This window comes from Balearica regulorum, chromosome Z (genome assembly GCF_011004875.1).
Source record: "Balearica regulorum gibbericeps isolate bBalReg1 chromosome Z, bBalReg1.pri, whole genome shotgun sequence".
NCBI classification, from domain to species: domain Eukaryota; kingdom Metazoa; phylum Chordata; class Aves; order Gruiformes; family Gruidae; genus Balearica; species Balearica regulorum.
The window spans coordinates 63,259,751-63,282,020 of record NC_046220.1 but is presented as its reverse complement, the minus strand read 5'-3'; the positions used below and the strand labels follow the sequence as shown (position 1 = coordinate 63,282,020).

Sequence of the window (22,270 nt, the reverse complement as noted above, 5' to 3'; positions counted from 1 at the left end):
AATGCAATTTACCTGTTACTCTAGATACATCAACAAACTAAACCAGTAAAACCATGACTATCCACACAAAAAATGTAAAGAACTTTATTTATAGTCTATTTTCAAGTTAAACTGACGCAGGTTGAAGGAGATGTAACCACATGGTAATAAGAGGTAGGAGAGAGACAGAAATGGTAGACAAGTTGCATTTTCCCAGTATGACTTTCTGCAGCCTTGAAACAGTGTTTGAATCCAAAGCTCCAGACTTAGTTCTTTCTCAGTAGGCATGAGTGATTTTTACTCTGTACTTGTTACAAAACCGAAAGTGCAACTGAAACAATTTCTAAGCTGAATATTTCATTAGGTGTTTTTATGATCAGGCATAGTTAGAAGAATATATTTCCATGCAAGCAGGTTACAGGAGTTTACAATTTGAGTGCAAAACATTTTCTTCTCTAACAGTTATCACACTTATATGCTGATGGCACAGTAATGATACAAAACCAATTAGGTGTTAAATGTATATTTCCTCAGTCGAATGATAAACTGCAATTGACCTTAAATTAAAGCAGTATTTATGGGGAACTGTGGTTTACCACTTGATCTAGAAGGATGAAAAATTTAGTGCAAAATAAAGTGCAGTTATTACACAGGAAAAGATTCCTTCCTCACCCTGTGATTAAGACATATTGCATGTCTCTGTGAAACAATCTAGCCTATTCAAGGCAAAATAGACTTTAGCATAAATGATCCCTCTGTGCCTGGCATCAATAGAAAAGCATGTAATGACAGCTCCTGTTCTTGATTTCACTGGTTTTTATTGAGGCTATAAAGCCCTTTCTGTTAATATACAAGAAACAAAAAATATTTACAAGTTTAAGTACTGTGCCAGTTGTAGCACATTCCTAAAGAGTTAGCTAATGCCATCAACATTTTAATAAATACGCTAGTAACATATTATCTGTACTGGAGTAAAACCCAAACATGGCAATATTGCGCTATGTGAAATGAAAGTTACCACTCTATAAAGATGATTTCAAGAGTAGTTTTCTGGTAACTAAGCAATGCTTCATTCCATTTAACCTTGGGGATAGTTCTCCCATAAATCCAGTAAGCTACAGGGTTTGTACAGTAAGCTATAGGACAGTACAACTTCTACAGCCAGTCTTTGAATATTATCATATTTTGTGTTCTTAAGGAACTCTCAAGAGGTTCTTAGACTCTTTCCTGTCTTATAGTAGAAAGGTAACTGACTGCATGAAGATTGCTGTGATAAAGGATAAATTGAGTGTGAGAGATATCACAGTGCTGTCCAGTCCACTCTGGATTTATTGGTTCCCCTTATCAAGCCCCTTAGTGAAACTCACTTTGGGCAGCTGAAAATATGAGAGAACAAAGAGGAATCATGAAGTTTAACAGGAAATATGCTAGGAGCAATGGTTCTCCCTTGACACAACACACAATGTTGTACAGTAGTTGTAGCCCACCCACAGCCTCCATCAGTCTTTCTTGCAGATGTTATCCTGTCCTGTTAAATATGACTGAACTTAAGTAGCAGTTTTGTTGAATGGATTAGATTCAGGATCTGAACTACCTCTGAAAAAAGATCCTGTTAGGGATTTTCTTTGTCATCAGATGTCAAATCAGAAGTTGTTATGTGGAAATGTATTTAAGTAATGCTTAAATATCTCTACAGCCTCAAAAAGGCAGCTACAGTAACTTACTTTATATAGAGAATTTTAAAAAGCATTTTAATGCTGTGTGTAGGCAAGCTCTATTGAATAAAGTATTAAATGTCTTAAAGTTGTTTAAGTTGCTCTATTAAGCTTTACTTCTTTATTCAACAGATGGTAATACAGATTTCCTATTCTTGTGTTTTCTCCAATTCTTCTCCTTTCTCCTTGGATCCAGCTGCATTCCTACCCCACCCTCACCTCCACCCCCCATTTTAGTAGGGGAAGATTCATACAACTAGCACAACTAGCATTTGTTAGAGTCAAGTACATGACTTATCCCCAGATTTTCCTTTCTCCTTGGATCCAGCTGCATTCCTACCCCACCCTCACCTCCACCCCCCATTTTAGTAGGGGAAGACTCATACAACTAGCACAACTAGCATTTGTTAGAGTCAAGTACATGACTTATCCCCAGATTTTGCATTTGTTTGTACTTCAGGTGCTCTTTTTTGGCCACAAGATGAATTGGATGTAATGTCTGAGGTCCAGGAGTTCCTGTGTATTTCTCCATTTGGGAGTCTACTGTTACTCCTCCATGTACTATCTCCAGTCCAACTGGCCAGCAGAGGTCATTTTGTCTTAGGAATCAAAGCAGGCCCCTCAGATTAGTTTTGATACACAAAGAAGACAGTGTGACCGTTGAGTGAATACAAGTGTACCTTGTACCAGAAAGCAGTGTGAACAGTAAGCAGAATAAAAAAAGTTAACATAATAAAAACACAGAAAAGTAGTGGTCTCTGAAAAAGTCAGATTAATTCAGCAAGAAAAAACCAGGGTAGGAACAGAAATACTATGGAGTGGAAGAATCATTAACTTGGCAATATAATCATCACTTAAGATAGAAATGTGTAATGAAACTTAAAAAAAAAAAAAATCTGTAATTGTTTAAGCCAGTGATTTACCACACAAGAATAGAAAGAGAATCCTTTCTAAGGCAGTTATTTTTGATAAATTTTCAGTACTAGTGATTTGTACAGTCACAGGATCAGTTTTAGCTTATTACAGTTAAGAATTTTAAGCTTATGTTAAATACTGCTTACATACAGAATGTAATACAGTTTGCCATGCCTAGGAAAATAGTGCCATAATGCTGACCTCCAGGGCTACCATCATGATTTACATGGCAGTAGAAAAGCCTAAAACTTCTTAATAGTCTTTCCTTTCCCAAGCCAAGTTCTGTTTTGGTTTCTGTGTATTATCCTACTCAGGATTAGTGTCTTCTCTTTCTCTATGATTTGTGGTACTCCATACGCAATCATCTCCTTCCCTCTTGCCCAATGAAGTTGAAAAGTATTTCATGCTACTAACGACAGCCCCTCCACAGGCTTAAAGAAATGGACTTTTCAAGCATTAGTTTTAAGTACACTCTACAGTCCAACACTGATTTATGCTCATTATAGAACGGCACATCAGGTGGGCCTGTTGTTTCAGTATTTGACAGGGAGTACAGCCATAATGATTTTCACCATGAGAATATAACATGCCTTTTACACTAGCATTTTAGAATTAAGCTGTTAGGCAAGATCAGGCAACTATAAAACTCCTCCCCACTCAATAGCCCTGGAGATCAATCTAATGCACATACTGAAAATTACTTGTACTTGGGGATTTTAATAAACCACCTATTTAGTGTATTAATTTTCAGAAGAGTAACTATACATAAATGATATGTTCCAAGTTATGTGCAATAGATCTGTTTAACAGATTTATTCTTGTTTGCAAACACGCACAAAGAATTTTCTGTCTTCTATTCAAGCAGAAGAGTTACAATGGTGCTTTTGCTACTAACTATGGTATGCATTTTGGGGTTATATACCATTCCAATTCACATGCCTCCTTTAAGTCAGGAATGTTCTTCAGTGCTGCCACTGAAAGATCTGCTCCGGACATGATTTCTCAGTTGCTCTATGAGCTCTGGATTCTGCTGCTGTATCTGTTGTGCAAACTGCTGCCCCCTGTGTTGAACAGTTTTAAGTAAAATCAGCAAGTGAAAAAAAACTGACAAGCAGCATTTGTAAGAAAAGAAGATAGGCTAATACAACCGAAAGGCGCATTATATGAAAGTTAAGACTAAAGCTAACTTGCTGTATAGTCTTAATCAAGATATTTGTAGTATTTTGACTTTATCTAGTTTAAGTATCTCCAAATAGGATTATCATCAGGTCTTCATTTTCATTCTTTAGGACTATTACTTCTACTTGATGACATGGAAGAAAATGTATTACCTTACTTGGTAAAACTAAAATTTAGCAACAAATCTGCTCCAGTGATTTGCTCCCTTCTTTTCGAGAGGATCCATTCTAGTTGTTTAAGATAACTACTCTTGTAGTTGAAAGGGCAACCTTACATTAGTTTTTCTAGAAATACAGTGTGGAGCTGCCAACTTGTACTTATGAGCAAGAAGTCATTAATAGAAAGCAAGCATACAATTACACCTTTATGTCTTGTATGACTGAAGTAATGACAGCTCCATCTCCATAACAGTCGTAGATTAATAGGTGAGAAATTCCATGTAAAAGATAAGCGTAACACTGGTTTACTAGGAAAAGCAAGTCAGTAAAAAACATACTACTTCATGAATAGCCTGGCATAACTTCTGCATTTTGCGCAAGTAGCAAATTATCAAGACTCCTTTAAACCACAGTGCAGGTTGAAGGAAAGCCACCATTTTTGTAGATCTAGGTGTAGTATGTGTTTTTTGTGAAAACAGCCCTTGGTTTTGTGAAGGCACATTTCTCTCTCTGATGTGAATTATAAATTATTTTTGCCCTGAAGGGGCAAAACTTAAAAATAGTTTGAAACAGGCTGGAATGTTGAAATAAAGTAAAATTGTATGTATGTCCTTTAAGAGGTCTTGCCATATAAGCAAATTGCATGTTTTTGTGCAGACTCTTCCAGATGGATTATCACTATTGTACTGTAAAAGACTTGGGTCCTGTTTTTTGTAAGAGCTGCTACTCATTACACTGAGTTCCCTGAAGCCTTCCTAGTCTAAATGGAGGGATGCCAGAGCAGAACTTGTTGCAACGTGTGCTAAGTAAATCTATAGTTTTTCTAACTAGTGTCTGGGATATCAGGTAGTAAATTTATCAACACAATTTGAAAGCACGTGTAGGAGTACTTAAAGATTTAAAGGAACATTTTTACTAAGTGGCATTTAGGAAGTAGTGTATGAGAACCAGAAAGTGAAACTAAGCATGCAGTTCAGTCATTCCAATTGATGGAAGTGTACAAAACAAATAAACAAGATAGTGGAAAATAAGTCTTCAAGTTCTCAGCTTTAATAATAATCAGGCATACAATGGGGACATGCCACAGTATAATTGGCTTGACACTATTCCTTTTAAATAGATGTTGCACAATGATGCTTCTACAAATGAAACAGTTAAAACTATGCAATTTGTAACACTTACGCATGAATCAGGCTGGACAAATCCGACAGGCCACCAACACCTGCAGCAGGGCCACCAATGGCATTTGACATCATCCCTGACATCCTGGAACAGTTAGCACAGGTGTTGGCATTGAGACATGCAGGAAACTTTACAGTATGCAATAAACTGTAGGGATTTTTTTTAATTGCTGGGAGGAAATAAGCTGCAAAGGGAAGAAACTGCCGAAGTTTTATTTACAGTAAGCAGAAATACAGTACTATCCGTCTTTTCTCTTATTGATTCAACCCGCTAAAGACATTTGTTTCAATGGTATGCCATTTTAATACTTACAATTGTTGAACTTGAGGATTCTGCATTAAGCTTGCTGCCTGGAATAGACAATATATAGCTTTAATTATAACAGATTTACTACTTAGGTATCACTGAGGAGAATGTGGAGAAAAAAAACCAAACAAAAAACCCCCTACATGCTGTATTTTACATTTTATGCAAAATTAAGCTAAGTTTATGTGCACAGAGATGTAAAGTCCCCAACAAAAAGAATCATTACAGGAATGTATTTCAAGGATATGAAGCTGAAACAATTTGTTACATGTCAGATGATAAAAAATAGTTGTTACAGATTCAAACATGAAAAATATGACAAGAAGACATTGAACATAAAAACCCAGTACCATAATAACCATCATCATCATCATCATCTAATTTATGACTTCCAAGGACAGAGGTTTTCTGTTGGGCTTTCTGGGGAAAGGCCTGTATTTTGTTGATTCCCAGCCTATAAATCAGCTTGGCAACTACTGTTACTACTGGGTACAAACTGTTAAGATTACAGCCACAAAACATTGCAGAGTAAACCAGAATGTGGACTTACTTTGTAGCATAGTTTTGTAGTAACATGTATCTGCTGTGGTAATTGCGTATCTTCTTGCTTTGCAGTAAGCATGAGGTTATTTAAATTTCTCATTCATGAGATACCCCAAAAATCATATTGTGTCTACCATAGTGTAAGGGTGTGTATGGACAGATACTATAGTATAAACCCAGTCATGTTTTAAAGTTAGTAACATAATTCCTACAGAAATCAGTGTCTGTATGAATGCAAGACCAATAGGCACAACACAGTATCTGCTTACTCACTCTCTTATTAAAGGTACTACAAAAACCAGATACATATTCATTTTATTGATTAAAGTATCTCCACATATATATTTCAAAAGTAAACAAACTGTTTAGTCTATAGTTGGATATAAAATGTCAAATTCAAGTCAATTCTATGGCTAATACAGGATTTTTTTTTTTCTTTCTTCCATCAATAACATGTCTGATCTAGGTTAGGGGTCCAAAATGGAGGCCAAAAGTAACTTTCTCGCACTCAGACAGTAAGTCAATTTTTTTTCCTTAAAAACAAAACAAACAGGAAAATAATTCATTTGTTCCTGGCAGGATGCCCTGTGTTCTACCCACTTGACCAATCATCCGGAAAGATGCAAAAATTCCTTTCCCCGTAGTCAGCTCCATATTGAAGACTACATCTTTGACTCTAAACAGATGCAGACTAAGTCATGTGGCCAAAATGAAGTGGTACACAGAGTTCCAGTGCTATTTAATCACTAATGTTATTGGAGAACTTGCTCACTTCTTCCTTGCCTCCAAATAATAATCTCTATTATTTGGACCATAGCATCAGACCAGATGTATTGATCTCTCTTGGATGCAGTACATTTCCATATGGAAGCACTGGTTGAAACGTCCTGTCCTAATGAAGCTACCAGAGTGGCAGTAAAGTTTTAACTGAGTTCTCAAAGGAAACAAGTATTTTTTGCATTTTTTTCTCCAAATTCCATTCTTCAAAGTTAATACCATTTAGCTAAGAAAGCCACACATGGAGAAAAACTACTGAGGGACAAAACCACAATTTGGCATTGTACTGGAAGCAAAGGAATTCACTGTATGTTATTTATATTCATTGTTTGCACATCTCATGAAGTTTTGCACACTTAAGGATGTCAGGGATAATTTGAAACAGTAAGAACAAAAAGGGCTCTTGGGTAGTTCTCCCCAAGCAGAATTACTTTAGTCTTGTGTAGTCTGCATCTGAATCAACTGCTACTCGCTTAGAGGTGATTTCTTTGTATTCATTGTTAACTGCTATGTGGAGAATAGAAAATAAATTTTCACCATGCTGTTGACAAGTGGTTTACCATCATGCCATCTATAAAAACAGCATAGCTAATCTAGGCACATTGTTGTTCATAAGTAAGATAGAATCAATTGGAAATAAGGCAGGCATTATAGGAGATTTATGCTTCACTTCCTGTTTTGGGTGTAAAATGACTTAGAAAAGTTTAAATTCAGTATAATGAAACCATTGTCATTATAAAAAGCATTAAAATTACTTGTGTTATTAAACAATAGTTGTTCTTAAAGCTTCAGTTTTAGAAGCAGTATAATGTAAAGCTTGAAATATACTCACCATACTAATGAATGCAGGATTGTTTATCAAGCTTGCCATGTCAAAACTCAGTCCAGTTCCAGTCTACAAACAAATTGTAATTGAAAATAAGTTTACCTACAAAATCCCAGTTAAAACTATTATAAATAAATAGATATAGAGCTAACTTACAGGACTGGACATGTCTCTCAGTTTCTGTTCTGCTATTTTCAAATTTGACTTGTAAGAGTCATTCTCTGGATCAAGATCCAGTGCTTTTTGGTAACTGGTAACTGCTTCTTCATATTTATTCACTGATGTCAGAGCCAACCTAATGTGAAATAAAGAAATCCTGGGTAGAACATAAATGACCAGCAAAACAGAATGATACATTTTCTGTTCCAAGTAAAACAGTATCTCAGAATTAACTTCTAGTTTGAGCACTAAGTTAGAGCAGGTTTTGCTATTGTGCTACTACTGCTTAATTTCAGCCCTTGTTTTTGCAGAAGAGATGATCCCTCAAGGACTCATCTTGTATTGTCTGATCCATATATATGCAAGTTTCATTAAAAACTCCTTGGCATCAAGTGATTTATTCTGTATTTGAGAGCACAAGCTGGATCCAGCATCTGTGACTTTTTGCATAAGCTCAGGAATTCCTCTAAGTGTTTCCTCCAGTCCTTTGGATCCAAGAGATTATTCAGAAGGTTATGTGGGTAAGCAGGGTAAGAAGATACTCTTAACGTGAGTTCTGCAGCTTCGAGAACCCAAATACTGGAACCACAAGGTTCAGTATAATAGATTTTTGTCTTAGGATTAGTGCAAGGTTCTTCTTTTGAGTCTTCTACTTCGACAGCTTGAAAAGTGTTATACAGGATAGTAGTAACATCTGTAAGAAACCCTTATATCAGGGAAGTCTGCTTAATGTTTTGAAAAAGCTGCTTCTCTAGCAGCTCAGGAGAGCACAGGACAGATCTACTACTTTTGAAACAGTATTTGTTTTCAAATTTGATTAGCTACTGCAATCAAAACATTATCTTTCTTTGAGCTATGCCAGAAGTCCATCTGCTTGCAGTTTCAATTCTATCTATCTTGTACTGTATTTTCAATTTATACTGACCACAAAACTAAACTGATCTTTTCCGCATTTTGTGAAAGATCTGCATAACCCACATTCAGCTATTTAGTACTCCAGTCCCCCTTTGGTATGTGCTGAGCTACACAGACTGGGTTGATAAGCCTGTGGTAATGCCCACTAACAGACCTTAGTCTTAGGCAAGAGAGCTCAGTGTGCTAGGTACATCAGCCACAGTCATTACTCTCAGTGATTACAAACTCAATATGAAACTCCAGGAGTTTCCAGTAATACTCCTGCAAGAACCCCCACAATATTATGTTTTCTCTCTTAACACAGTTACTCCCATAAAAAACATTCTCCCTTTTGTCCCACTAACTTGCCAAAATAGTTTCTGACCAGACAAGAAATGCAATCAGGTATTTCTGTGATGCAATCATGTTTTTTTACAGGGAAAGTATGTAAAATTCTGCTTCTTGGAACACAGCACAAGTCAGAACAGCACATGACATTTTCTTTGTTCACAATTTCTACCCAGACAAGTACTCTTTCAGGGTCATGCTGGAAGTATCACATTAACTGTCTACATGGCTCCTGTCTCCGCATATTTCTGTGGCACTTCTGCATCTTTCTGTAACATTGAGTTGCTGTCAAATCCTGAAAGAAACTGGTATGCCTGCATAATGCAGTCAGAAAACACAGCCTTCTCATAAGGATTTTCTGTTGAGAAGATGATTTCTGCAAATTTTCCCCCCCAGTTATTACTAAACAAGTGCTGTTTCCTCATTCAGCCTAAGCCAAATGTATTATATCCATGTGCTGAATTAAGCAATGGCTTGCAGCATAAAATACATCCTCTGTTGAACAACCAGACAATCAAAAAAAAGAGAAGCTTGATTGCTGAAGAATGATCCCACTTACATTGTGTATCAAAAGGCATACTGGTCTTACACCTAAAACTCTAAAACAACCTCCAACTTCCAATTAAATCAGCCTGTAGCTTCCCTCCATTTCACTGAAATCAGGGGATCTTGGGTTGTACTATATGAAGAAATGATCTAAAGAGAGTTAAATAGGACAAAACCAATTCAACAGTCCCTAAAATTTCAAAGTTAATTAATCATCTCAAAAGCCAGTCAGGCTACATTTGTATTAGTAAAATAAACTGTATTGTGAAAAGTTTTCAAGTGATAGAATTACATCACCTTCGATCTTAAATAAATGCCCCCTGGCATGGTTTTGTCTCAGGCCAACAAGCATTATCCCAGACAATTTTGGAGCATGGTTCAGAATTTAACACAGGCCAAACCAATTTAGCAATAGGCAGTTTGGATGTGGCCACTCCATACTGCAAACTAGATTTCAATAACATGGATATGGGCCATTTTTTGCCAGCTGCCTCAATGAAAAATCCCAAGCATTTTTTAATTTACTGGTATGGATATAACCTCAAAAGCCTGATGCAGCATTCAGCCCACACCCACAATATGCTTGATTATTAAAAATGCAAAGCTACACATCCTGGAAGAATGGCCCTTCACTCAAGTAGATATCCCATTCAGAACATTCCTGACTTTTTTTCAGATAGTACTTAATCAGAACCACTGGCTAAAGAGGCTACAGTGTTAATCTCTCAGACATGACTGAGTAAAACTACCAAAGGGACATAGCTTAGTCTTGCTAAAATATCTGCTTCCAAAGAGCTACTGAACAGAAGAATTAAGCCTCTGTTCCTGCTTGTGTGAAGCCCCAATACTTACAGGATTCTGTACTCTAACAGCATCACTAACAGATTCACTGTTCCAACTGCAGAATTTTGATTACTCATAACTAGGTAGGAGGTAGAAAAAAACCCACATCATGACTTTCTAAACTAAATTTGCAAAGTTGATAAACTGAAAGGAAAAAAATTTGCAAACTGATGAAATCTGATATGAAAATGCTGAGATCAACCACATATATAAAACTTAAAGCTGACAGCCTGATAGGGTCATCTTCAGAAAATCACTACACTTTCAGAACAAGAAAGTCAGCTAAGTAAAACAACATAGCTCCACTTTTTTCAGAAAAATCCATGGTGATTTACACTTGGGTCTTCAGTGCTCACTCAGATTTTAATTAGCTTACCCCATTCTCCCATATGCTTTGCTGTACTTTGGATCTATTGCTATGGCTCTCTCACAATCCTTTATTGCTTCACTGTAGTTGTTGAGCTTACTTTGAGCAGCAGCCCTAAGAGGAAGATGGGAGAGAAGGGAGAGAGCTTTGTCAAAAAAACAATAAAAGAAAAAACAACCAAACAAAAAACTCAAACCCAAGCTTAGATATTCACATGTCCATGACTAACTTCAGACTTGTTTAATCCGACTGACTTTTCATTCACTATTTAGGCCTCAATTTTCTGCAATTAAGTAGGACAAGCAAATGTTCTGAATTAAGTATGTGCTTAAGTACATTGCTAGACTAGGACTTTGGAGAACACACACTCACCTTTGAGGACATAAAGAATAAATAATTCTGAAGAAATGGTTTAGATCCAGCATATGACTATGGACAAAATTAATCATAAAACCAATTACAAGAAGCAAAACTCTCAAGTAGTAGTTTATGTAAAATCATTGTTTAAGCAGAAGTATTTTATATGATTGGCATTTTCCAGCAAGAAGTATAGTTTTACTGCCATTCAAAGGAATGCTGTGATTTTTCCCTGCTCAATTTTTTAGCAGGCAACTCATGCTTGCAGGTGAATCAGGATAGCATTTTTCTGAATTATTAAATTACAATTGCATCTCTATACCAAAGAAATACTAAATGTTGCAGACATTTATACAATAAGGTTAAAGACTTGCCCAAATTAAAAAGGACATTGGAACAGATTAATCATCAAAACTTCCCCAGTTTGAAAGGGGGCATTCACTCCAATTTGGGGGGCAAACACTCTAATGTGTTCTTCCTTGACTAAAAAACTACAGTAGAAATGACAATATTTCCATTGCATAAAGTACTGGTTTTTTATTAGGAATGCTAGATGCTACAATCATCACTATACTCAATCCTTTCTCCTGTGATAACCTCCAAATTGCATGGGTTTTCTGACTTCGATTAAAATTTCTTCTGAATGGGACCACTCTTGTATTTTAAATATTTAGGCTGCTTAAGTTGACCAACTCCACAGATGCCACAGAAAAAAGCTAGGAACAATGCTTAGTGTCTCATGTGTTTGAACAGAAAATGTTTTTTCCATGTTTACGAAAAAATCATATGGCCATTTGAACTTTGATGGCATCTCAGCTTTCTCTTTTTCTCACTGCTGTGAGTTAAAAGCAATCAGGCTGAAGGCAGTATGCCTCTATTGCTCCCAAGCTAGCTTAAGAAAGATAGGAATAAGGCCTATATTTATTCAAATACTGCATCACCCACAAAACTCCAAGCAACTGCCTGTCTTCTTTTAAATAACTTCATAAAATACTGTGCTTACTGACATCAAAATTACTAACAACAGCCTTGTTATTTTTCAACAGGTCATGCATAAAAGTGTTGAGTATTTATACAATACTTGAAATCTCCAAAATGGTATTGCCACATTGATGATATTTTTTCAGGGAAAGTCAGTACTAGGGGAGATAGAGATGGCAGCTGAGTCACTAGAACACCAGAAAAAAAGACTTACTACTTTCAACAGACTGGGAATCACAGCCTACATTATGCTTTAATATAGACTTCCTAACTCACAAAAACCTGATCTCAAGTGTAACAAGTAATTTTAAAGCCCATATTACCCCTCTAACTGATACAGATATGCTAAATGAGCTCACTTTTGCTTTAGATCTTTTACAAATTTAAAATGATAAATTTCTGAATAGTGGGGTTTTCTAGCATTCTGTTGCTTTGATCTACTTCACAATTTATCTTTAAAATAACGTTAATGAAGTTCAGGAATGAAAAGTGTGTATTATTTTGCTTTACCTGTTGCAGTAATAGACTGCATTGTTTGGATCCAGTTTTATAGCCCTAGTATAACAATCCACTGCAGCACCATAGTTTTCTTCTTTCATATGATTATTACCTGAAATAAATTATAAAAAGTTCTTAAGTAGTTAAAAGATATAGTGCTATGTATGAAAGAAATAGAGCAGCCATATTATACCACCTATATAAGGTAGTTATGATTGCACTTCTTTGAGATACATTCTTTTAAATAGAACTGGCATGGAATAACGCAAATAAAAATATCTACTATGTCTGTAAAGTTTATTATGTACGTTGTAGTCCACTACATAAACTTTCCCCATCTCAACCTGCTATTTCACACTTTCCAGCTAGTTTCTGCTGTAAAGCAAAGATCTCTTTGTTGACAAGTATAATTGTAATTGCAGTTCTACTGTAATATAGATTCATCACACTTAACTATCTGTGCAAGCCTTATAATCCAATAGGCTATATGCTAATCCCTTTTGGGTCTCATTTTCCGACATGACCCAAAAACTTCCTTATAACTATCCATATAACATGGAAAATCAAAAAGCAAAACTAAGCACACAAGTCCCACTTCTGTGATGCCACATAATTCATTCATTAAGATAATGAGAAGTATGTATAGCAGAAGCAATCTAAAATGATTCAGAGGTAATTTTTTTCCACCAATAAAGCTCAGAACTTCGACTTTACAATAAGGTTTTGTATTTTTTAAGTCCAGTGAAAAAAAGAGAAAAATATAACTTTTCTATGGAAAGGAAATTCTGGAGTAAGGTCTTTCTAAACAAAAGGTGCCCTACACATTCTTTCCTCTCTGACACAGGGCAGTCCCAGTAGTTCATTTCTTTCCTCATGACAGAGGAAAGAAGAAGTCCTAGTTCAAAGAGCCCAAGCTTAAGGTTGTCCCTGGTCCTGTAACTACGGATCTTTGGCCTGCTAGATCCTACAGAAGTCTTGGTTTCCCAGCAATGTCAAGAAATTGTCAGGAAAATTATAGACGTCCACTGACTTCCTTGTATTTTGGCAAAATATCTATATATTCAGTATCAGTATTTCAATATCTCTATCAAAATAAGCAAGAGAAGGGGTAGGTCAACATGTTACTACAGATGTAGATAACTGCATAGGCAAAGGCTGGAAAAGTTCAGTCAGTGCAACATTTGGTCTCTGATAGAAAGCAAAAGACTGCAGCAAGCAGTCCTAAGTGCCTGCACTAACGGAAAACAACTCTACTTGCATTTAGTTGTGAACATGGAAAGCTTAATAAACAAAACCAGATTTAAGTAAGTAAGTATCATCAAGGTAGTACAAAATCACATCTTCCCAACAGCAATATACTAGACTGTAATCATAGTCAGTAGTCCCTGCCAGTGAGAGGCAAACTGAAACTGTAATTGCATGTGTATCTTCAAAATACACACAGAATGTAACCATATCTGTCTCCTTTCTACAGGCCCACCATCTACACGTCTTTCTTTGATCTAAGGTAAAGGCTTGTACACTAAATCTTCTTGTCAGATAAAAGACTTGCAAGTTAGCTGCAGTCAACAAGATTGCAGCTTGTTAACATTTCTCTAAAACAAAATTGCCATCAGTGACTATCAAAGTTGTAATTTCTGATACTGCTCCTAACTAAAGATGACCTGGGGTACAGGTGTAAATTGGAGCTAATATCAGTGGGTACCTTTCTTGCTCTCTCTCCCTCCAGTTCAAAATTGGCTAGAGGAAACCAGAAAAACAGCTAGACCTACTATGTCTGTTGAGATAAAGCAATTCAGGACAAAAGGAAAAGGAACTGTAATATTGTATTTTAACACCAGACAAAAATTCTTAAGACAAAAAAAAAAAAACAACCCACGAACCACAACACACAAATGGTTATACTTTTGAATGAGTGTCCTCCATAACAAAAATACTACCTATTATAATTTATACTGTGGTAATACCCAGATCTTTTTAGAATCAAGCCACTGTTACACTACACAAATCTGCACATAATCTGTGCACATAGCTTACATTACGCCAAAGTGTCAAGTAAGGGTAGGCAAGTAAAGTCCAGTATTTACTAGTCTGGAGGGTATATTACTTCCTGGTTTTATAACAACCAAGAAAGAAAACTCAACTATCTGATTTTGTTTTGCCATTCATTAGCCAATTTCTACAGGCACTAGGGCTGGTTTGAGAGCAGAGGAGGAGCAGGCTGGTGGCCACAAAGGTGAGGGAGGTTATTCCATTGCTAAGGACGTACGGATAGAAAAAAGGAAATGACAGAGTTATAGAATTACAGTGTTACAGAAGATATGGATCAAATTGACTTCCCCAAGTTATCTAATTTATCTCCCTAACTCAGGGCAGAAAAGGACTCATAACTGAAAACCATGACAGCAGTAATAGATAATACTTATGTGAAAATAAGGAGGATTAATATGACAGAGCAGCATTAGAAAACAGGACAGGAAGTTTAAATTTTATTACGGGAAATTAACCAGAGGCATTTCAAGCAGTTCCAAACTGCTTACTAATGCCCTTGATAGCTGACACTTCAAATGGCCCTTTGTCAAAGTTAAGACCCTTTCAATTTTTTCAGTGGAGGCATTAAATTGCTTTAGTAATACCATACAATGACTATCAGCACACATTAATTTCATTTCCTCAGTCTATTTCATAAACCCCTGTGGGCTGACAGATGACAAGACAGAAGTCACAGATTTAAAACAGGCATTGCTGTAATACCCACACCTGGAAAGTGCTGAATATCCCTACGGTCCAATAACCATACTGAGTGCTACAGGTATTCTTCACTTCCCATGAGCTGGCAGTAACAGATAGCAAAATGAAAAGCCAGCATGCACAGCAGGTATTTACAACTTACAAACTAATTTTCAGTTGTGACCTAACCTTGTTTGAGCTCTTATCCTTGGAATTAAAAAGCTAATTAGCGATGTCAAGAATTATGAAAACTCAGTATCAGATCCAGTAATGGACTGCATTCCTGGACTACAGATGACCAGTTTTAAGATAAGACAGACAGGTTTAAGGTTAGCGTTCTTGGAGATGTTTCTAAAACCAAACTACTAAATCATTTCCAGAAGGGAATGAGAAGCATCAGCAAACTGCAAATGACCTCAAGCACTTCACAGAGAATTAGGACTCATTCTCAAAAATGGTAGAACTTTTTCCACATCATTATCCTGAAATTTTTGAGAGGATTACATCTGCCTTTCAATCAGAAACTTAATTATTTTTTTCTATAAAACTCAAATATCTGAAAATCCATCAGGTCATAAAAAATGTGATTTATAAAGCATCAATCCACCTGATAACTATTCATATTAGTTATTGGTGCTAGATGTCTTTTTTTCCCCTCTTCCTTTTGCGGGGAAATAAAATGGATTTCTTCTTGTGTAGCATTAGTGAAGACTTCTATGGTACAGCTGCTTTTCCTCATATAATAGCAATAACATCTATCCAAGGGAAAATAAACAACTAGCTTTTCTCCAATTTTTATAGAGTATACAAATTATTTCACATGTGTGAAATACTGTCCCTAGTAAGTTCACAAGAATTTTTCTGTAAGTTTCAGCTGGGTCAGCTTTTTACCGACGTTTTAATATTCAGCTAGCAGGTATTCCTTGACATCACATAACCTTTTCAATATAAAGTAGAAACTTGTATAGCAATTCCGTGGACACACAGAGAAACCTGTAACATAACAAACAATAACTGTTCATTCTTTAAAGCTTCTACTACTCAGGAACGTTGCTCAAACTTCACATGTTATCCCTTAGTTTTTAAGCAACCTCCTTAGCAAGGGAGAGAATAGACTGTATTTTCTTAAACCCCAGATGGAGCAAATCCCTTAGCCCTCTTACAACATAACAATCACCAGAGAATATAAGTTTAAGTTTTTGTGCAGGGTGTTACCCAGCTGCATTACTATCTCTATCCATGATAACCCAAAAATCTTGATAAAAGCATAAGATGTTTTTTCCTGTGTTTATTACAAACCTTCATCCTTCAGTTGGTCAGCCTTTTCAACATCCTCTGGCAGAGAATCTGAGAGAGGCAGCATGTCATTCTGTATGTAAACAAACCAAGATTTTTTTTCATTAAAATATAAGCCCTATTTTTATTAAAAATTTCTTTTATCCTGGACAACATTGCATTAACAAGCAACCAGATTTTCTGTAGCGCACAGGAAGTATGAAAGAACTAAACATCACTAAAACATCCTTAGAAGAGAAAGATAGCTTGCTTTCTATTACTAAAAAAAACCTCATGGCTCGCCACACATTTTAAGGACATCCAGGGGAAGCGAGCTAAGTTTTGATTTTCTTACTTCTGACCCTCCTATTTGCCATCCTGGCAGTTTCTGTGCTTCTGTACTGGGGATCCCAGATAACATGTATAATTAGGACACATTTTTGAAGTTCCCATTTTAAGGTTAGCGTTCTTGGACATGTTTCTAAAACCAAACTACTAAATCATTTCCAGAAGGGAATGAGAAGCATCAGCAAACTGCAAATGACCTCAAGCACTTCACAGAGAATTATCTCTGGGAATTGCAAAATGCTTAACTGAATGATAAAATCTTTCAAGTGAGAATGAGACATCCACTGTTTAGTAATTTTCTATATGGAATTGTCCTCGTCTAGCTGAAATTAATTCCTCCCACTGCCCCAAATGAATCTCATTCTGCTAGCTTCTATGGAAATTTCACTTTTTTTCCCATTTTTTTTTTTAAGTTTCCACATCAGTTTGACCTGTACAGCACTTTAAAGTTGTGTATGCAATATGTAATCTTAGCACATATTGGCAGAGTAACTCTAGAATCTAAATTAAATTCTTACCTTGTGAAAAGAATTTGTGAACATTTCTATCAAATGCTGTGGAGGTGCAAGATGAGTATCTTCCAGGTTAATCTTAAACACAGTCTCCAGACACTGAATTGCAACTTAAAAGAAACAAAAAAAAAGTTTCTTGATAGAAGTGTAATTTCACTGATTTATTTATTTATAAAGCTGTGACTCACTTCCTTATTCAGCTAGTAAAAGCAGCTCTTTGGAACATATCATAAAATAAAGAAAGGCTACCTGATCTCCATAGAATTGACTTGCTGAAACATACTATAAGCGATAAAGAATTCGTACATAGTTCAGCCATTATTCTTAAACCAATTTAAAACTTTTACTTCAATTCTTTCAATCATTTAATGTCTTTAAAAAAACTAAACAAACCAACACCATAAACATGTTTCCACTTTCATCCCACAGAAACAGGGGCTATAGATAAGGGGGGAAAAAAAAAAAAAAGGAAGAAACTGTAAACAGAAAAGAGAAATAACTGCCATTTAAACACGCTGCCTAAAATATAACTTGGAAGAAGTGAAGTTTCTAGTTCATACAATAGGGTTGAGCATTAACTGTAAGAGAGCTATATCACTGCTCCAGATCCTAGGTTGTAGGGCAGTATATTTCTCCAGTCCACCTTCCGATTATTCTGCTTTCTCAAATTAAGGCATTTTTATTCATCATGCAAATACAAAATTCCTAGAGGAAATTTATACTATCATTGACATCGCTATATAATTAAAACATGCAGAATGCAGGTTACCAATATAAATGGAGTTCAAATACATGCTAGACTTCTATTTTGATAAAGTCTCAGTTTTATTTGCAATGTTATAGCTCTTTTTGTTGTTTTGTGGGGAACAGGAACTGTTAAAATTACTTCTTGGCACAGACACTTAATCATACAGCGTTTTATCTTTTCATAGACACCAAGGAGGTACATAAGGTACCAATGAAAAACATCAGTCAAATTTTTTCATCCCTTATATCTCCACCTACCATTAAACACTTCAGTAGGTTGGACTTTGGCTAATGCTGCTCCACATGCACTAAAGATATTTTGCGCAACTAAAGTCAATTATTCAGAATGCCCGCCTCCTATCTTCTGACACACAGCATATGGTACCATGCTTTTGGCAGGGCACAGCTCTAAAATTAGGATTTCATATCTGTATTAAAACGGTAAATTTTACATCAGCATTTAAGCACAACTGAGGTTTTATATTTTTTGCTCAGAAAACAGAATTTTAAAATTGTTGATTCCTTCATATGACATTGGCTAAGGCTGCTCTAAGACATGTTATCAAGTAAATTTTCAGTCATAACAGAATACTTATCAGTTTTATTATAAAAACAAAATGAATACTCTTCATGTCTCATTATATGATTTCCAAAAATATTGCTTTCTTTCATCATCTGAGCATCACCATAAGCTGATAACAGGTTAAACTCATAGCTGACTACTACTTTTAAAATGTACAAAATGCTCGATTCTGATGTAAAAACAAATCTTTTGGCTTTTATTATTTTGGGAGTACCCTTTGAATATCATGATACGCATGTTTCTTGCTTACATCAGTGAACAACTACACTGTAAAACAAATAGACATTGGAAGGAAGCAGGCTCCAGGTTTTATCTTTTTAAGTTTATGCCTCTGAGAAGCAGGACTTGCTTTGCACCTCACGAAAGCCTGCTCTCCACACCTCAGATTTCAGGTAAGTCAGTGATCAACTGCCTGGATGTTGTTTATTACACTACTGGTCCTAGACTTCCCCTCCTATCTCCAAATTCCTCCTTTGGTTGAGTCACAAGAAAAGACTGCTTAAAACAGTGCAAAGGTATTTTAAATAGATGCTATGAAAAGGTCATTGCAGAATTAACACTTTTTGTTCTTCTCTTGCTTAATTCCACATTGTGATACCACCTGCCATGAAGTCTCCAGAAATTAGGGAAAAGGAGCAAGAGCAGTATGAAGGAGAAAGACAGATACTATAAAGTTACAAAGACTTAATGAATGTCTGTTAACAGAGAAATACACACAGAAATCCATCTTTCTGTAGCTATGTCTACAAAGAGATGGACTCACATGTATAATGGAAACTATTTACCTTACTGAAAATATTCATTACCATGCCCTTTTTGGAATCACTATTCAAGTGAAAAAGAAATGAAAATAATGTATTTTATTTTCCATATTTCTAGGATCTCTTAGTCTTCCCTCATAAATTACATGGAATTCTTGCAAGTATGAAACAGGAGTTCTTCCCATATATCAAAACCAATATATGGTAATTATTTTACTTCCTCCATGGCCAGCACTGCTATTATCAGACACAAAATACAAAAAGAAACCAAACATAAAAATAAAGAGAAAAGAATCATCAGCAACAATTTGTGGGACACATACACGAATCATTACCATGGTCTGCATTATAGCACTGCTTAACTTGATATGATTCAAAGTATCTGTTGCTCAAAATTAAGGTAATATACATTTTGTAACTTTAATTTTAAAGCATCTCCCATTTAAAAAATGTTCTAATCTCAAAAATATTAAGATTGTGATCTTACTCACAGATAATATTTGGTGGCAGTTTCAGCTAGGTCACTCCATGACCACTTTCTATGATAATATACATTAAGCAACTTGACACATGGGTAGGTATTATACATACATATATTAGCACCCTTATCACTTACCTTCCAAGCTTTCTTGTTCATCTGGAGTGAAAGTATCCATCTGACTCTGGTCTCTCAAGAAATGGATGACTGCATAAACTAAGCGTTTGACTGATGACATTTTGAAATTGACGTTGCTCCTATGTCTTAAAAACAACAGGATGTCTTATTTTAGAAGAATGAATTCCTAGAGTATTCCAATCTTCCACTGACCTCAGTAAGTACAGACAATACACAAAAACTTATCCTTCACCAGAAAGCCCAATAAAGCAATGCCTTGAAACAAGTAGTTAAATTGTATGGATTAGGGAGAACTCCTACAATCATCCAGTCTAAGTACAGCAAAAAAGCAGATTTCCTCAAATTCATTCCTGCGGGAGAGTTCACAGAAGCTAAAATAATTCAGCAAATTATTTTTATTTTTTTATAGTTTGGATTTTATTTCTAAGAGATATGCTCGAGAAAGCAGGAGCACATGCTTAAGTACAAATCAATTTAAAAGCCACATTGATAAATATAATGACATAAAGAAACATAGTTTAATAAAAGGTATTCTATTCTCTGACAGTGTGCTGCTGAAGAGTTTCTATTCACTTTGGACAAAATCTGGGACACTGTGACCTCAGTGCACACTTGTGATTAGTGACACTACTGGCTCAGTCTGATTTGCATTCAGCATCAGCTGGGAATTACGTAACTTTAGGGAAAATCTTAGTTCCAACTTTCAGAGTTATTTTTCTTTAAACCATTTCGATTTAAAAGGGCACAACCTTATCGAGTCGCCAGGGGAAGCAGGTTAAAAAAAAAGAGCGTTAAATGAATGGCAAGACCAGGGGCCAACCCTCGCTAAATCATTTTCTCTCCACAAGCTCCGAGCAAACCGACGTGCGGCCAAACCCACGCCGAGCAACCGCCGCTGCGGGGACGGGGGAACGGCGGCTCCTCGCCAGAGGGGCGGCCGCCGGAGGTGCACAGCGGCCGCGCCCGCCGTATTCGGGCTCCCCGCTCCGACAGGCCGAGGAAGCGGCCGCCGCCGTGCCGCGCTCCTCGGCCGCTGACACGCCCCACCGGACGGGCAGCACGGAGTCCCGCTGGCTGGGGCGCGTCCCCACAGGCACGGCCGGGGGCCGCGATCCGCGTCCCCACGCGTACGCCACCACCTCCACCCCCTCCGCCCACCTCCCAGGCCCACGGCAGGCCCGGGGCCGCTCGCTCAGGCCCGGAGAACAGGTCTGCCCAGCGCAAGCGGGGCGTCCCGCCGCCCGCGGTGCCGCCTCGGCACCGTGGGAACAGCGGCCGCGCCGCTCGGCCCGTCCCACCGAGCGCCCGGACGAGGCCCGACCCGCCCCACCACCCCCCGAGCTCCACGGACGAGGGGCTCCCCGGAGGCAGTGCGCAGCCTCCCCGCCCCCGCAGAACTGCGCTCGCCATGGAGACAGGGCATCCATCGCCCTTACCGTGCGAGACGCAGCGAACCCCGCGACAAACGCCGTCCTCGTCCCTGTCAGCGCCGCCGCCGGGTGGGAGAGACAAGGGGCGCGACGTGCCGCCGCGGCGGGAGGAAGAAAGCGGAGGCGCGTGCGGTGGCTGCGCGAGCTCGCGGCGGGTACGCGCTCGCTCGGTAGCGGCGGGAAGGGCGTGAAGAGGCGGCGACGGAAGCGGATGCGCGGACCGGTGGCGGGGGGGCTGAGGGCTGTGCCCGCGGCCGGCAAGAGGGCGGGGCGGCAGCAGGAGCGAAGCCGGCCCTGCCTCCCCCTCCGACCCCCGTCTCCCCTCGCACCGCCCTCCTCATGCTGGCCCTGTGCGCGGGCGCGGCTCGCAGGTAGGCGCGGAGGGGAAGGTGGCGCCGCGGACCCCGGGAGGGAGGCGCCTCACGGCCAGCCGCGGCGGGCGGTCTCCGGCCTGGGGGCCGCCTGACTGGAAGCCGTGAGAGCCCCGAGCTGCCCGCGGCTGATGGGGCAGGTCCTCGTCCCTCGGGGAGCCGGGCCTGGGCTGTGGCCGGGTGTCCTGACGTGGCGGCGGGGCCTGGCTGACCCACGTGCGGCCGGGCCGAGAGGGGGGCTGCCGGGCGGCTCTGAGGAGAGAAACGCCCGCTCGCCGGCGGTGGGCTGCAGGTGTGCGGGACGTGCTCCGAGGGGCTAGGCAG

General features: G+C 38.3%; 2 protein-coding genes across 6 annotated transcripts in view; one reads left to right on the top strand and one right to left on the bottom strand.

Moving 5' to 3' along the window:
• Positions 1-54: 54 nt before the first annotated feature.
• On the bottom strand, positions 55-21,723 carry SGTB (small glutamine rich tetratricopeptide repeat co-chaperone beta). 2 transcript variants are annotated; one of them, XM_075739440.1, is made up of 12 exons: positions 21,582-21,723; positions 20,146-20,270; positions 17,445-17,548; positions 16,603-16,672; positions 12,586-12,685; positions 10,747-10,851; positions 7,737-7,875; positions 7,587-7,649; positions 5,441-5,478; positions 5,129-5,212; positions 2,040-3,670; positions 55-1,898 (listed from the first exon to the last, which is right to left on the bottom strand). In XM_075739440.1, exons 2-11 carry the CDS (start codon positions 20,243-20,245, stop codon positions 3,559-3,561), a joined length of 915 nt encoding a protein of 304 aa, XP_075595555.1. In that variant the 5' UTR covers positions 20,246-20,270; positions 21,582-21,723; the 3' UTR covers positions 55-1,898; positions 2,040-3,558. The 2 variants fall into 2 exon arrangements, with proteins under 2 accessions (XP_075595555.1, XP_075595556.1); XM_075739441.1 differs by having other exon boundaries at positions 55-1,908; positions 2,052-3,670.
• Positions 21,724-21,749: 26 nt separating this feature from the next.
• Positions 21,750-22,270, top strand: part of NLN (neurolysin) — a 41,205-nt gene continuing 40,684 nt past the window's right edge. The window contains exon 1 of one of the 4 annotated variants that reach the window (XM_075739419.1): positions 21,750-21,946. In XM_075739419.1, coding sequence (XP_075595534.1) covers positions 21,915-21,946 — 32 coding nt within the window. In that variant the 5' untranslated portion in view covers positions 21,750-21,914. Of the gene's footprint in view, positions 21,947-22,000; positions 22,239-22,270 lie in introns of those variants that run through there. The other 3 variants (XM_075739418.1, XM_075739415.1, XM_075739416.1) reach the window with 3 other exon arrangements.